Raw genomic sequence first — 17,737 nt, 5'->3', positions numbered from 1 at the left:
TACGTCGTACGTCGTACGTCGTACGTCGTACGTCGTACGTCGTACGTTGTCCGCCGTACGCAAAATTTGTCCATCGATTATCTCACCCCCCAGAAAAGTTATTTGAAATCTGACTTCACGGGATGATTGGGGGTCCCGAGGAATAGAAATCATTAGCTTTTGAGCGACTTTGGTCGATGGAAAAAAATTTCATGCCTGTAGTGATACCTATGAAAAAGAGTCCAATTTTCGTCGAAAAGTCATACTTAATGTAGACTTAAACACTCAAAAATATGTATTGGGGGGTTTTTTGGCACGAGAAAACCGAATCCGATGTTTATTTTGAGATACAATTAAGTTTTAACAGAGTTTCTTTGAAAAAATCGCGAAAAATTTAATTTTTGTATGGGAGCCATGCCTGTATGCTACCTTAATGACGTAAAAATTTGCACAGACTATTTTTCACACAAAAAAATAACATTCTGAAAGTTTGAAGAGATTTCAATCAAAATTAGGGGTACCTCTCATACAAAATTTTCAATTTTTGGATCAAAAACGAATATTTTGTATGGGAGGTGCTCTTACTTTTGCTTAAAATTTCTCCAAACCCTCCGAATGTTATTTTTTTGTGAGAAAAATAGCCTGTGCAAAGTTTCACACCATTAAGGTAGCATACAGACATGACTCCCATATAAAAATCCAAATTTTTTGTGACTTTAGTTATGAAAAGTGTTTCAAAAATAATTTTCATGGCAAAATTAACGTCAGACATATTTTTTATAGTGTTTTGTTAGAAATAGAATACTTTCAAATGTCGTACAAATGGGTTCATCATGAAAGTGTGAAAAATCTTTTCTCGAGTACTTCTGCTATTAAATCAAAGAATATTTCGTTGCCAAAGTTGGAACATATTTTTTGGTCTCGGACTTTACGCCGCTTGAAAGGCTTGAAAAATCGAACAAATATTATTTTGAACTTTCTTAATAAAATACACAACTACCACAGTGCGGAAAAGTTCGTCTTACTCCCGTAAGACTCTTTATTTCTGCTTACATTTGTTTAGTCTTGATCTTTTGAAAATAAAGTGTGTCACAGACGAAGAAGAAGAAAAAAAGACAGAAATTTCACAGTAAATTACGTATTCTAAACGGTATACAAATAAAACAATGAATCCAGCAGCATCAAACATAAATCCGACGAAAAATTGGATTTGCCATTTGCTCTTTCGCTCGTTGCTTGCGAACACAAGAGACACATTATTCACTGGTACCAAAACAAAATTGTAAATAGGTATGCCCAAAACACAACCGGAAATAATGTTGAAATGAACAATCCAATGAAAACGGCTCGTTCAGCATTATCTTAATGGAATCACAAAAATAGATATATGTAATGCACTTTGACGTTGGTTTTGTTCGCCTTTAAGTAATGGCAGACACACTATAAATTTATTGACAAACAATGTTGAAGCACTCGTTAGTTTGTTACCTTCAATGGGATTTTACGGTGTCGTCGATGCTTGAAAACCATCCGGATAGCAAAACAAATATAACGAAAAAAGAAAATGTTTTTTCACTTACCGACAACCGTAAGATACACAAGAAGTATCAAAGGTGGATGACTACTGATCTGTAATGTTTGGTAAAAGAAAAAAATTATAAGTGATTTATAATTTTCATTGATGCATAACTTAAAGTAAATGACAAACCTGGCATTCATAATGTCCTTCGTCTCGTTCGTTTGCGAACTGTATCATAAGTTGCCAGTCATTCGGTGCAACATATTCAAGAGAGTATCTCGAATCACTGCTGTACGTGTGACGCCCAAAAGTTATCAAATTGAGTTCATCGCCTTTTCTTCGTACCCATGATACCTGTGACACAAACAGAAAGAGAGAGCAAAAATGAAAAACATAAGCAAATTTCATAGTATGCTTTTGTAACAACTGAAAAATAATAATAATCATAACAATAATACGGTCTCATACAGTTTTCACACAACACTTTTTTTGCTCTTCTCAACGCAAAATATTTTCGACGAAAAAACTATGAAAACTTTTCATCCCCCTAAATATGAAACAAGAGAAATTTACATTGCATACTTAAAGTGGGCAGAAGGAGAGAAAGAGAGTGACCAAGTGAAAAAAAAGTTGTTATAAAACGTTTTTCAAAGTGACATCGATGGTGCATGTAATTGTATGTGAATGCTGTAGTAATTTTGTCGTTCAACAATTTTTTTTACATAAAATTCGTTTAAAGAGCATTTTTTTCTCCAACACATATTTACGTTGTGTGGCAGTCTTTTAACGTTGTAACATTGTGAAATGGTACTAATTATTCGTAATAATTGAAACTTCAGAAAAATACAACATCAATGTTTGCCTTCATTTCTCAGCAGTGGGCAATATTTTTTGAGAATATTTGATTTAAATATTTTTCTGCACAGTTCTGTGGAAATTTTTGAGCAAATATGAACGGTATTTTCTTGAAAAAAGCGCAAAATATGATTTCATAATCATTTTTCTCACATATTTTTATCGATTCATGTGTGGATTTGAATGTAAACTTAATATGATATGTCACTCAATCAAGTAAATGTAATAACTTTTTTTTGATTGGTTGAAACTATATTGTAAATAATTGAACACTATTGGTATGACACTTAATAAATATGTAAAAAAAAAATCGGCAATATGATATATCTTCGCATATCAAATACCATTTATTTTACAGCGAAATTAAGAGCATGATAAGATCGGCTGTTCTGCATTCGACATATGTCAGACTAAGTTGTTTGCTGCGCGATTGACGTTCATTAAATTCAGTTCGTTTATCGAATTTCAATGAAATTTGAAGCTGGTACTGGTGACTCTTAAATTGTGCGACGCAAAAATAAGCAATTTGATATGGTCTTTGAGAGTCGTTCACATCTGCCGAGAGCAGCCGAGAGACTTCAAATTAGCATATTTTTAATTAAGCCGCTTCGATCTTATTAAACGAATTCCCGGTTGACATATCAAAATGCGAGTATCCACCACGTAAAAGACGTGTATCATCATGAAGCGGAATTGAGAATACACATATTCACAACGGCTGGCCTTCTTCCTATTTCAATACTCGTAAATAATTTCGATGGCGATGGTTCATTACATTCTTTTAAATGAAAGAAAAACCGAAATCCCGAAGCAAATTAAAAATTCCATTTTTTTTTTTTTGAAAAATTAAATTTGGCTCATATTTCGGTAGAACCATACGAGAAATTCTGTTGAGCTTCGTCCAGTATATGTTTTTTTTTTCAGAGGCTTAACTTTGTTTGTTTAATCACATACCATGTCTGATTAGTTTTTCGATCGCTTAAGCCGCGGCATAAGACTTTACACTTTCCAATTTGAATATCGTTGAACGCACGTTTTTTAATGTGTGAAAGTCGAATGTTGATGTGAAATTCTGTGTCGTTTGACCAAAATGCCATAGGGACACTTCGAATCAATGACGCAACATTTCTTCCACAAAAACGAGACTCTCTCTTGGTCGGTCATTGTCAATGCTTAATGCTTTATATATATGCATCGAAAGTGCCAAGAAAAATCTGTTCAACTTGAATTAGTTGGATATATCTCTCGGCACATTAGTATCACTGACTTTGGATGAACACAACCGGTATCACATTGCCGTATGAGTTTTCAACGTTCCGAAAGTCGGATGGCCCAACGAATAGAAGTGGCGAAAAAGAAATAGATGAATATAAAAAACAGCGATTGGTATCATTTAATAAAGCTGCCTTTATTGCTTGTCACTCAAGAATGAAAAATGAATGTGATATAGAAAACCAGTGTGAAAATGAGTCTCACTCTCACCGTTTAGATATGGGCATTTCAGTTTTGTAGGTGATGGCATTCAGTTTACCATTTCTTTCTCCCATATTATAACATATCATGGAAATTGCACCGTAAACTCAATGCTCAACACATAAAATTCAAATACGAAAAAGCGAAAAACATTACAACGATCCAAAATGAATAAACGAAAATCGAAGTGCCATTGAATCGACCATTAGACCATATAAAATGGACATAGTGTTTGTTCGTGCGACCCAAGAACATTCGAGTCAACAAGAGAACAACCATTTTAAATATATAATATAAATAAATTGCATAAGAAAATGTAGATTTGTCAATTCTCACTTGCTCCATCTGTTATTGCATTTGTTTATTGTCGTATCGAATGCCTTGATGCTATGCTATTTTCAATACATTTCAAGTATTCCTACATTTGTGTGCATTGTCCCATTGATCGTTCGAGATGAGCGTCTTCTTGATGCGAGCACAAAATTTTTTTTATATTCTCTATCAATGCCGATGGAGACGGATTTTGCGATTCATTTTGTCGACCACATTTTTCTATTTCCATCGATTGCATTTTTTTTTCTCTATTTAAGCTGCTTTCCGAACATCATCATTCAAGTGTGACAAGTGCTATTTCGTTTTCTTTGTCTCTGTTAACTAACGAAAAAAAAGCTGATTCAAAGAACACAATTTATTCGATTTCTTCGTATGTTTGGCTTGATGTCTTCTAAACGTGTTATGTTATTAAGGGACACCAAAATAAAACGATCTCGTATTTTGTCTACGAAAATAAAGAAAAATCACAGCCAAATACAATAACACCAATACCAAACATTCTGCAAGTGAAATCGCATTTACTATAAACACACTCACACCCACGCAAAAACTATACAATGATTTCATTCGGCTGCCAATTCTTTTTCTCAATTGCATCGACATCGATCTGCATATTTGTTCACATCCATACCTTTAGCTCTGGCAAAATGAGCGAAAAAAAACGACGGAAAATCCGTATGACGAAATAAGAAAATGAAAGAATGAAACGAATAAAAACCATTTCAATATGTTTTGGCTTTTTTACGCGCATTCGTGTACTGTGTTTTTTATGTGAATTTTGCGTTGCATGTTTTTGTGTGCTCTTCTCTGATTTTTACAGCACGATACGATATTTTCCTCAGGTTTTATATTATATTTTTTCAATATTTACATATTTATATTTGTGTTATTGACTCAATATACGAATAAAAGTAAACGCGAAAAGGTGAACATTGGAATTGTGACCAATAAACGGTTTGATACCATTTTGTGAGTAAAATTGCACGTCGACACTCGTTTACTCTTTCTCTCCTCTTTTGTGCAAATACATATAGAAAAAAATCCACCTCTAAATTGGGAATGGAAACAAACGTGTTCAGAAGCATTGATTGCGTTGCTGTGAACACTTCATCACATGAAAGAGAGAGAGAAAAAAAGCCAAATATGTCTATATTGTCAGAAAATAAATACGAACGAGAAAGACTGGGATGAAGGAATAAAATCTTCAATCGCGTGCATTTTTTTCAGTCATTTTCCGCTTGGATTGAATGTTTCTTCTGTAAAATTGTTTACACTCTTTTTACCATTTTACTGCAGTCTATCTCTCTCCATTCACCACCCAACCACCGACGAATCCCTAGATTCAATCCAATTGATATCGACGTCATTTGTTATAAAATCACCTTTTGGGTCATTAAATGTTGACGTTTGTATTGCAGTGTGCGCGCAACTCAAATCGCTACAAGCATATCATTCGACCGGTTTATTTGTGTCAGACCTCACAATAGATTAAAAGCAAGCAAGATTTATTATAACAATCGCATTCTTGTTTTGTGCATCAGATTTCGCTTTTTGTACTCCTTTAATTCACATCCCCAACAATTTACCATGTTCACATACCATGTAAAACTTTTCTTTTGTTAACCATTTTTTTCTCTCTCTCTCTCTCTCTCTCTCTCTCTCTATCTGTTTTTTCGTCTTTATGATGCAGACGTAATACGAAACCTTTGAGGGAGTCGGAAAATGGAGAAGAAAACTTGCCATGCTTTTTATTGTTGTGTATTGCATTTGCTTTGATACACATTTTTTTCGTTTATCTATAAAATAGAGACGTGTTTTTATTGTTATATGCAGACTATAGTCGAGAAAAAAATTGTTATGAAATATAACAACAATGCCATCGAAATGGATGGGAATTGTTATTTTGCAACTGCAAACATTAAACAGTAAATAAAATGCTAAATACACGTACACAGATACATTTTCAAAGCAAATTTTTCAATATATTTACACATAACCAATAAACCAATGGCGCTGTGACAGTACCGTTGATTGTAAACCATTTTATGTGTGTGAGGGAGTGCTCAGTGCTGCATTTAAAGACTTTGAGGTTTGAGCGGTGATGTGTGTTGTTCGAGTGCTTTGATTTGAAAGAAATTCATTTCTAGTTGTGCTTCTAGTCGATGAGCATACATGTTTTCAATTGAACTTGTTTTAATTTCTTTTTTTTCTTTGTCGTTTCATTATTGAGAAACCAAGCACGAATGTATTTCTATCATTTCTAATAAAATAGTTGGGCTTTTGAGAGCGATTTTATCGAAGTAATGACTCATTTTGAATTGTCGACAAAAGAGAGAATTCAATTGAGTCTTCTTCAGCATTTCAATTTTCCAAAAAGCTGGAAGAAGCTAGCACGGCAATTTCTCATAGAGTAAATAAAAAAGAAGAAAAAGACCGAAAGAGCGAGGTAAGAGAGATATAATAAAAATATATATCTAGATATATATATAGTAGTTTTGTGTGACTTAGGTTGTGTAGCATCGTACGCAGAATATATAGCCGATGTGCAGCTGTTTGATAAACGATAAAATTTATTGGACGTGATTTCACCCCAAAGTTGCAGCGATTTTGTGTTCATCTCGCTTTTGCGTCATTTCATATTTTTCCACACATTGAATTTCGCTCAAAATAAAACTGTTGGCGCATCACAGGGAAATATATGTGATTATGTATTTTGGGGAAAAGAACGATTGTCGTAAAAATCATATTTATGATTCACATTCCAAGCAAAATGCCACTTAGATCGCAAAAAATGGATGCAGACTTTTCATCATCGCATAACAAGGACAAAATCGAAAAGCGAGAAGCACATGTTGATGTTGATCGATTTTATGGGCCACACGTCCGACGGATGTCGAAATGCTACGCATAACTTTATCTCAATAGTTTTGAAACGGGTTTCACAACGATGACATACACGCCATATCTCATATATGTATCAACACTCGCGCTCGCCAATGACCGTTGTCGATCGAACGAGGGCGAAAAATGATTTGATAGCGTCTGCTGCATTTGATTGAAGTGTCTTTTGCACCGAAAAAAAAACAATAACGATAACAAATTGTTTGAATTTATTCATTTTTGATGACAAACAAATTGCAAACCCGAAATACATAAAACGAGATCCATGTGCACGCACGCACACGCTAACATATCAATGCGGCAACGGGTGCCAAATGGGTTGGGTCATCTGTTCATGAGTGCAATCATTCTATTTTCATGATACTATATCAACATACAGAAAGTATGAAGAAAATAGTTTTGACCCAAAATGAAGTTCAGGTGCTTTTGAACCACTTTCGTGTGGCAAATGAATCGTATATTACCTCGCCAGTTATATTTTGAAGTGTCTACACATTTTTGTGATGAATCAACGCTTGGTTTTAAGAGAGAATATATTGACGCAGCAACCTATTTCGAAGCCATTCGACTAAAAGCTCTTCAAACGATTTATTAACGCAACCGTCTAGTCAAACATTCGAAATGGAGTACTTTCTATAGTCAGGCTTAGACAACTGTTAAGTGAGAATACACTCGAATATTTGTTTGATGTTGTTCGCAATGTGAATCTCTCCCTCTCTCTCGCTCTCGCTCTCTTTCGATTTTACATTTTCAACTTTGTATTAATTTGCAGAAAAATACACATTTTCAATTACTGTTGCATGTTTGATATTTTTGTTTTTCCCATTCGATTGATGTTCGCTCTGTGAAACTCTTTGAGATCATCATCTTCTCTATATTCTCTGACGCAGTGAAAAAGAGAGATATTTTTCGATTCGCTTTATTTATTCATTGAGCATGTTGTTTTCGTTTCGTTTTGTGAATCACATTTATTACCATTCAACATGATGGAACACAAGATGACTTGAATTATCAAGTGAAAATTTACATTTTCCAAATCGTCTCATTTTCATTACTTAATAAAAACGATTTGCTAATGAGCTTTTTGCAAAAATTTGCATAGAATAATGCACGCAAACAGACAGACATTTGTGTGCTTTTAATGGGAATTATGAAAAATGCAACAATGGTTAAATGCTGTAGTGTACAAAAGCGGCACTGAGAAAATCATTTTTAAAATGTGTATTCACGCCCATTTCTGCTAACTATAATGCTCATGTGTCAAATTGCTCAAATGGAATGAATTATGAATATGAAAACACTCGACAATACGCAATATGGTGTGTGAATGCTAAGCGATCCCATTATATTTTCCTTGCATTAAATGCCTCACCATTTTAACACACAACTTTTTTCCATCGTTGCTTTTGTGTTGGCTATTGTTGTTAATACACACACACACACACACACACACGGCAATGGCGATAACGTAAGCCAGTTTTCATTTTTATGGCACTTTATGTATGCAATTTAGATTTAAATGGGTAAATCATGAACATTTGTCGCAAAAACGTGGTGGGTTCCGGTGCATTTTTACCCATTTGCACCAAGCATCCCCTTCGTTCACCGAATTTACGTTTCGCTTTTGTCGACGGCATAAGATATATTATTGTTGAGAGACAGAGAAAAAAGCGCGCACTAACTTGTATAATTTTTGATGGAAGAAAAGAAAGGAAACAAGCACAACAACCAACAATGAAGATTAGAGTCTAGAGACGGAACTGAACATAATTCGAAAGGAAATGAGAAAAACGGATTGTGATGAACGTTTTACTTGCACCATTGGTGTGCAACACAAGAATGGCAATGGTCCGCTTATTTACGGTATGAATCGAATCGAATTATATCTTGCAGCAAAATGAAATAGTCTTAATATACAAATGGTCGCCATAATTTTAACACCTGCAAAAATAAAGTGTTTACTTTTTTTCGTACGTCACATTTATAGCGTTAGGCAAGCGTAAACACAATCATTGCCGTTGTGTTATTAAATTTTCTCATATTTCACAATTTGCGTTGGTTGTAATCTTTGTGCAGCCTTTGTCGCTCCAAATGAATTATAATTCAAACCGAGTGTTCTTGTTGTTATTTATGAGGTTGGTGTCGCGGCAATACTGGCAAATGTACATTTGCATCATACCTCTGGCATTTGGCAGCGTCATTGCCAACACACCTTTTGAGTGGGAAGAAAAATCCATACGTTATCGCTGCATGTCAATTACGGATGGTTCGCATATAATTTGAAATGCCAATTTTTACCCGGAAACTAAATTATTCAAATTAAAAACGCAACACAAACATTGACATTACCGTAACAGTAACAGCAACAAATACAACCAAAAATATACCGTCACATAGAATATGGTAAAATTCGCTAGTTTTTGCAAACGCACAGCGTGGTGTATTATTAATTGAATCGAACGCACCATCCAATAAACGACAAAATTTTGTGTTCTATCGGCGATTGTTTCTCTGTTGACGACATTCAAATGAATAAATTTGCATGGAAAATGTGATTAATTTAACGTTTGAGCCGATCGCTCTTTTTCATTCGCGTTTGACTGATTTTTAACATTTTTGATGCAATCTGCATGCAGATGCATATCGCTGAAAGACCTTTCATCGCCATTGTAAAGCTTTGTAGTGACGTGTGTTTCGATAAAGTTGCTGGTGATTGTCAAGCCATCATCAATCCGATTCGCACAGCACCATATCGTCAACAATGACCGTGTATGTGTGCCGCTTCTGTCTACTATTACAATCAGGCCATTGGAAGCTCTTCTATTTTCTGCCATTCACTTTTCGTTGACACAAAAAAATGAATGCTAAAACGAAGCGTAAATATCATTGATGTGCAAAACACCATTAGATTTATGCACACGATCCATAAAATACATTTCGCTCTTTGCATCTGAATGTCAATGGAATAGGAAACACAGACGATTTTTTGCTTGATGGCAATTCTATGGCAATTTCGTTTACTCATGTGAATGTTGTTTCTGTATTTCTTTTTTTCTGAAGGAATTTCAATTTGATGATTGGGGCCGTGCGCTTTGAAACATTTCCGTTTTTGGTTTTCAACGACTCTGAAAAGCCTAAGCTGTGTTAAATTGTATGCATGTGTTGTAAACGATAAGATGGTTAAAACAGTGTGCACATTTCAAGTGTTCAACGCTCTTGTTCGCTCATCATTTTTGTTTCGATTGTGCCCAATTTATATGGCTGATTGGAGAACGCATTTAACATTTTTTCTCTGTATCTTCACTCAATCTCTTATTCACCGCACACGGTATATTTTACAATGTTTTTTTTTTATCTTTTTTTGCCACACCTTCATTTGAATTGGAATCATTTTGAATCGAACAAAAAATACTGTTTGAACTTATGCATACACAAGCCAATGACACGACACAAGTCGATCGATTCAAGATCAAACTAGCGAGCATTCATTGAATCACTCTTATTGATAATTTTGCGAATGATTTCAATTGTAAGTATATTACCTAACAAACGTATTATATGTATGCTCATCGCATTTTCCAAATGTTTAATTTTTCGGTAGATCTGATCGCTTCGAGAGGAATTGTCTTTTTTTAATGTCGAGATTTACAACTTGGCATAACCTTAGAGCAAATTTTGATATATATTTTTTTCTATGCTAAATCTCATCCCACGAGACCACACACAATTCCATTATCCTTTTGAATGGTACGCACATTGAATTATGTTTTCATTGTTGGTCTGGAGTAAATGTAGTACTTTCGCTGTGCTGAATGCCTCATGCAGATATATATGATCTATAAAATAGCGCAGCGTTTTCTCATTTTGCGTTTTTATTCTATCCGCGAAATCCCTTAACTGCATTACTACTTTTGCAAGCATAAAGATTCAAAGAAAATGGAGGAAAAACTTGTTACGTAATTTTTCTTATGCATACAGTTTTCAACAGATTAATGCGCATTCAGACCAACACTTATTTGCCTATAGTTTCTTAATCAAATTGGTCAGGAAGTGAAAAACCAGTGTTTCCGCACGCGCACGCGCACGCACACATAATTTGAATGAAATCCAATTTCGCAAACCGTTCGCTTTTGTAGAAAAGTTGTTGCGGTTCCTTTGTGTGTGTGTGTAAGAAAGAGGGAGAGGGAGAGAACAAGAAAAGATGCGAAGACAAACAAAATCGAGCTATGTGAAAAGCGAACTCTGAATAACAAAGAAACATTGATAATGAATGGCCGTAGAGAGACAAGTTTTCAAATTGGAACAACGATGTAGAAAGAACTTTGCAATTGAATGCATGAAAATGTTCAAATTAATTTGATTCCATACATTTTACACGCTTTCTGGTGCATTCATACTTTAGTTAATCAAAGGCCTGATAAGAACGAATTTAAAAGAATATCAACCATGCACATGCAAATAATCTTGTTGAAATGCACAAAGAAACTTCAGATGAGTTGACGAATAATTATAAATCATGCTGACAATAGACATTTCAAACAGCAAAAGAGAGATCACCTTCAAATCAGTGAAACACAAAATATGCTTTCTTTGTACCTATTTATCATTGGCCTATTCATCACTTTTTTCGTTAAAGCTATTGTGATTTATTGAATTAAAAAAAAAAGATTTTCGAGGAAGGCAATTCACTTGGAATTGGAATTTAAAAATTGGATGCGCTGCAAATGAGTTAATTCTGAAAATGTCATAGTTGTTGGCACTAATCAAAGATCAAATGAATCGGTTAGAATATTCGTGAGCCCAAGTTTGTTAAAGTAAAAGAGTAAATGTTCATATAAAAAATGTATGGGCACGTTGCAGTTTTATTTTGACAAATTTTTTGGGATTACGAATATTCTAGCCGTTTCAAATTAAATGAATCTTTCATTCAAATAAAACCTGTCGTTCGTTAAACGAGTTTTATTACGTTAAACACATTCAAATGATGGAATTCTCAAGTTGGGAATCTCAACGAACTCAATAAAGATTCAAAGCGAATGAAAAATGCTTACAACTATAATTCCACTAACCAGTGAAAAGATACTGGAAATTTCAATTTTCCTCTAATGACGGAATTCCCAGAAATCTTTGATAGAAAATATATTTAAGAGCTGAGAAGCGGAAATTGACGACATTTTAAATTTAAATTGAAAAATGGAATGAGTGTGAAGGATGTTTTTAAAAAGTTCTTACATACAATTGATTTTCATTGAGTGGCAGTATAACATTTCATATGAAAATATGATACATGAAACAATGTGTTACAAACAACAGTACACAAATTTTCTACGAAAGCGTAAAATTATTATATCTTTATGAGCTACTTTGACTGACAGATCTGCATATAGATTTTATGGCGTGTTATGAAATTTTTGCTTTTCAATAAAAACACCAAAAAAAATGCCAGCACCCAACTGGTCGGTCTCTGTGTTTGCAAGATAGTTTCAAAAATGACGTAGGAGCAGTATTCTTTAAAATTCTGTTCTTCCATAAAAAATGTTTTTTTTTTTTTTTTTTATTTTAGTCTTTATAATTTAACGGATTCAATTTTAATTACATAAAATTTTGGACGCCATCAAATTAAAAAAAAGAAAAATATGTTTTTTGTATAATAATTGGGATCAATTGAAGTGATTTTTTAATTGTTTGAAATGCGTTTAAGTTTTGTTCAACGCAAAATTACAAATTGTTAAAAAAAGGTATTCTTGTTCAATCAGCGATACTGAATAATCACAAATGAATAAGTGTTTTCAGAAAATGCTTGAATAATCGTAGAAATCGTGAAATCGAGACATAACAATATATTGATTGAATGTGCTGAGTGTGTTTAAAATTCCATGATTGAACGAGAGAATTTTCATCGATATGTTCTACATTCTATTGTGACTTTGTGCAACACACAATGTGCTCTACTTCACACTCGAAACTTATTTCCTTTGCAAACCTCATTCAACGGCCCAGTTTCACTCTTTGGCGTTACATCGCATGATAGGCTGAACAAATAAAAAAAATCTGTTGCTTTACTCTGATTTTCTCTCGTTAAAACTCAGCCATTCATTTGAATCCGCATTTTTTTCTCTTTTATAGATAAACCGAACGAAATGGAATTATCGAAAGTGAGAGAGAAGCTCTGCGCATTCACACTCCAATTTATTTATTCAACAATGGCTTTTGTACACTTTTTTTTTGAATTAAATTAAAATCCATTTGCAATGCAAATGAACGCATTCGCGCAGTAATTTTGATTGCACAATGAGGACATAAGTGCTTTTTGGTGAGTTGCAAATCGAACACACACACTGCCAACGAACAAAAAAATCGCCATTCGCATATACCGTTGCTTTCATAGTTTGTGGATGAGAATAAATTGTGTAAAATCCTACAAATGAATTGATAATAATAATAAATTCTAATGTAAATCGCTCAAAGTGGTAAAGCCCCCGAAGGAGAGATAAGTCAAATGTCCTTGATTTTCATTTTGATGGTTACCATGGACCCATTGGAATCACTTGAGATAAAATCATTTTTGCCTTTGGCATATTTATTTTCGCTGATGCGAAAAAGTTCGTTTATTTAATTGGAATCCATTTAGCTTCAATTCAAAGGTTGTTCGATTCTGTGAAAAGGAAACAAAATGCAAAAATATTTGTGTTTCGTTGTGTTGATTTTATTGGTTGAAAGAAGTTACATAGCCAAAGCTTCTGCAACTATAAATGAATTTGCTTGAAGTTCAAATGCGCTATGAATGAGAGAATTCAATTTGTATCTTCGTGTGTGGCACAAATGGCCTTTCGTCAAACAAATTCATCCACGTTTATTGCTTTGCCAAACTCAATTTTCCGATCTTGCTCGTTAACTTTGAAATTCATTCGCTTTCGCCAAACTCACAACGTCATTGTATGGTGTATGGTGTGTGCGCTTGGTCAATCTCTTCGACATAGTTATGCGGTTTTCAAAACAACATATGTTTTGAAGTGCATTTGCACAGACATTTGTCCATCTTTAAGCTCCCCTTTTTGTTTTGTTATTTGTTGGATTTTTGTTTCGTGCTCAATGCTTCCTCTTTCAGCTACCGTCTCGCTCTCTTTACTCGCTAACTACACACAATTCGAAATGTGGTGGCAGACATGTATTCGATTTGAATGTATGAAAAGCTCTATGATTGCACGCCGCACACACATCGATTGGATATGGTGCCGATGTTTTTGTCCCACTGCTTTTTGGTTTTTTACTCAGTTGCAATGGTGTTCCAACATCGGATACGTAACCACGTTTCATAACGTTCAGATGTTTGGTTTGAGATTTTGATGTATACTGAAATCGTGATGATGATTTGTAAATATTTAAACATTTGAGCTTAATTTCAGTGTATTCAGTTTCAATTTCAGTATGTTCCGGATGTTTCATTACTCTGAATCAACAAACAGTAGCACTCTCTCGTCTGGGCTGGTATTCTACGACAATTCCACAAGAATCGTTGGGAATTATTATTTATATAAACAACTCAGCTCAGTGAAAACAATAGGTGTTATTGTTATTATTATATTAACACTTACATTACTTCAATCAATATAACAATCATTTCTATTGGTTTCAGTCCGTTTCAGTGCCTGGCGGTAGCTGACACTTCGAGTGTGTGACAATTTTTTAAATCTTTTTAACGATTGGCGACATGATTACAATCGTTGCTTAGGAAAATGCACATTAACGCCTTTTATTCTCGCTATGTGCTGCAATGTTTATTAAAAACAATATTCATTCATAGAAATAAATTTTTCGGAATAATTCCGAATAAATTGATCGGAAAAGTGTATCAGAATACCGGCCCTGTTTTCTTCTTTTCTTTCACTCTCTCTCTCTCTGCCTATAAATTTATTTTCTGCATATTGCCTTCATCACGTGCTTAAAAATGGTTTTCTATTTATTTTCATGAATAAATTACATCTTGTTAGCCAAACTGGATGAGTGAACGTGTGCATTGGCTTGACATACTATGGTCTATTCAATACAAATTGCTGTATGAATATTCGAATGATGTAATTGTTTTGAGTGGGTATTATTAGTCATATCAAATGCTGTATGTATATGTGTGCATTTGAATGTTTTCGTTTACGAAAATTCGGTTTTACGATGATTCGCCATTCAAATGAATGGAAATCAATACGATAAATTGGATTGAAAATGTTTGCTTTTAATTAATCAATCTAATGAGTTCAACAAGCGAAAGGTTATTATCGCAGCAAATTCGAATCGACTATAAAATGAAATTTATGTAGAAGCTCTATAACTCATCGTTTGATCGAACAAGTAATGGCGTTTGTTCGGTGTACATGACAATGTGGTTTGACTTGGTTTCAAACAAAAAATGATGGTTTTGTCATTACACTGATGATCAATGTGCAAATGGTATAATCGAATCAGTGTGGATGTTTTGCTCTTTTTTTCGAAGCAGCAAATTGCCAGCTGAACATTTGCCAATTATTAAGAATTTAAAACAAAAGCCACCGAAACATATCGGGCACGTTTCACACAAAATTTCAAAAACAAAAAAAAAACATGAACAAAATACAATGATACACCACCACACCAGAATTCTGTAACACAATGGCATTCTTGCCAATTTCTGGCAACGATTTACAAATGTTTATTATTATATTGTGTGTGTGCTCCATTTAGCTTTTAAAATATCGTAAACATTTATCTATAAATAAATTCAGGCCGCGAGTGAGAGGAAAGGGGTACGCAAGAGAGAGAGAGAGAGAGAGAGAGAGAGAGAGAGAGAGAATATGAATGGAACGCAGTGAAATTGGATTTATGCATTCGCCAGCCACACACTGCCACATCGCACAAGTTCAAAAACATTTCGTGAAATTTTCAACACAATGGCGGAACAGTTGACGCCTCTGGGTTTATTTGTAAAAGCTGTCTTTCTGCATAAATTCCAATAAATCTACAGCATTTACTTTATATTTTACATTTACTGGGTTTGTGTGTGCCATGGCACATTGACATCAATTCGCAGTGTTATTGTTTGCATTTCAGAAAAAAGACAGCGTGCGTTCACTCAGAGAGATTTACAGAGAACTTCTTTGTGTATCTATCTCTCTCCTTCTTGTCTGTCAGTCGGTCGACTAAATCTTATTTCATTTCTGGTTTCATAAATAAATACGTTTTTGTGTTATTTCTCAATGGAATTCACTTCACTTTTTTATCGATTATGATTTGTGTCAAGCGAATCTTCAATACAATAGAAATTTCGAGCCACTTGAATGACCCGATTTACAGACAAACGAACATCGATGTACCACCATTTGAACAAAAATCGACAAAAATGAGTGAGAGAAAGGGCGAGAGGGCAAAATCGAAAGAGAGCAGAAGGGGGTGAAATCGAATCAGAGATTCAATAATGAATATTTGATGCCAAAATAATGGCAACACAAAAGAAAATAATCGCTTACAAACGATGCAAAAACAAAATACCAAGAGATACTTACTGTTTTACCGTTTAAATCATTTACTCGACAATGTAAATACACGCTATTTCCTAAATGTGTTGTAACATTGACACTACCGTTGGGTTCATCGAAATATGGGAATGGTTCGTGTGTTGTTGTCTCTTCGCCGTCTTCGATTTCATTCTCTTCGGGCGTATCGGTAAATGGTGATGAAAATTCTTGCCAAAAATTTTTTGGAAACGAATCAAACGGATCTCCCTCGCGCGGCTTAACAACTGCACCAGCAACATTGACGTTCCAAATGGAATCCATGAAAACGCGTGAGAGAAAAAGAGAGTGAAATAGAACATAATGGAAAATGGTTAGTACTTGGTATATCAAAACCAGACACACAACCAAAAAACAAAATGAAGCAGATAAAATGTGAATTATGCGAAAATAAAATTGTTTCAAATATAAAACCGGGAGTTTTTCCCCATAGTAACATATACAAATCGAAAGTCGAAAATCTGACTTTTTTTTCTCGGCTGTGTGAATTAGGTTTTATGTTAAGGATATAATCACTTCGCAGCAAAACGCTGAACAGTGAAAGCATCTGTGCGTTTTTTTTATTTTGAGTACGGCTATCGTGACGTGTTATTTCAGCTAATGGATTTTTGGTTTTACCAATTGGTTTCCATTTTTTTCGTTGTTGTTGTTGTATCCATATCATATATATCTTCTTAAAATAAAAATTTATGTGCAATTTAACAGTTTTTGTTCCTCTAGAACGTTTGGCTTTTTGTAGATGATAAAGAAAAAAAAAATGTTGTGGCTGTAAACTGTTGGTTTTTCCTTCTCTTTGTGAGGTGGTGCAAACACTTTGTAGAGCGTCAAAGTGAAATAAGCAGTCTGAATAGTTACCGCGAATTAGCTCAATCATCGTGTAGTTAGACGAAATCTGAGTAAAAGCTGTGCACATTTATCGCATTTTACATGCATCTTGTGTCTGAGTGGATTACCACATTTTCTCCGAGCCAAATGGGGTCACACTCAAAAACCAGCAAACATTTCAATATTCTAATTAACGACATACAAATTAGAATGTGTTTTAAGTGCGCGCCTTTTTAAAATTCAACTCAGAAATAATGAGTGGGCAGACAAGTTTGTCGCTTGAGCCGCCGATTCTGTTCACAATGCGACT

The 17,737-nt window shown here is 34.4% G+C and overlaps 1 protein-coding gene across 3 annotated transcripts in view; it reads right to left on the bottom strand.

Annotated features, from left to right (window-relative positions):
- LOC116349183 (neurotrimin) overlaps positions 1-17,737 on the bottom strand; it is a 77,872-nt gene that overhangs the window by 30,930 nt on the left and 29,205 nt on the right. For all 3 annotated transcript variants that reach the window (XM_031780488.1, XM_031780489.1, XM_031780490.1), the window contains 3 exons: positions 16,594-16,829; positions 1,688-1,852; positions 1,560-1,608 (listed from right to left, as the gene is read on the bottom strand). In XM_031780488.1, the coding sequence (XP_031636348.1) occupies positions 1,560-1,608; positions 1,688-1,852; positions 16,594-16,829 (450 nt within the window). The remainder of the gene's footprint in view (positions 1-1,559; positions 1,609-1,687; positions 1,853-16,593; positions 16,830-17,737) is intronic.

Source organism: Contarinia nasturtii, unplaced genomic scaffold (genome assembly GCF_009176525.2).
Source record: "Contarinia nasturtii isolate CC-2019 unplaced genomic scaffold, AAFC_CNas_1.1 Cnas_scaffold_2806, whole genome shotgun sequence".
Lineage (NCBI taxonomy): Eukaryota > Metazoa > Arthropoda > Insecta > Diptera > Cecidomyiidae > Contarinia > Contarinia nasturtii.
The sequence above is the reverse complement of the archived record's forward strand: the minus strand, read 5'-3'. Positions and strand labels throughout refer to the sequence as shown.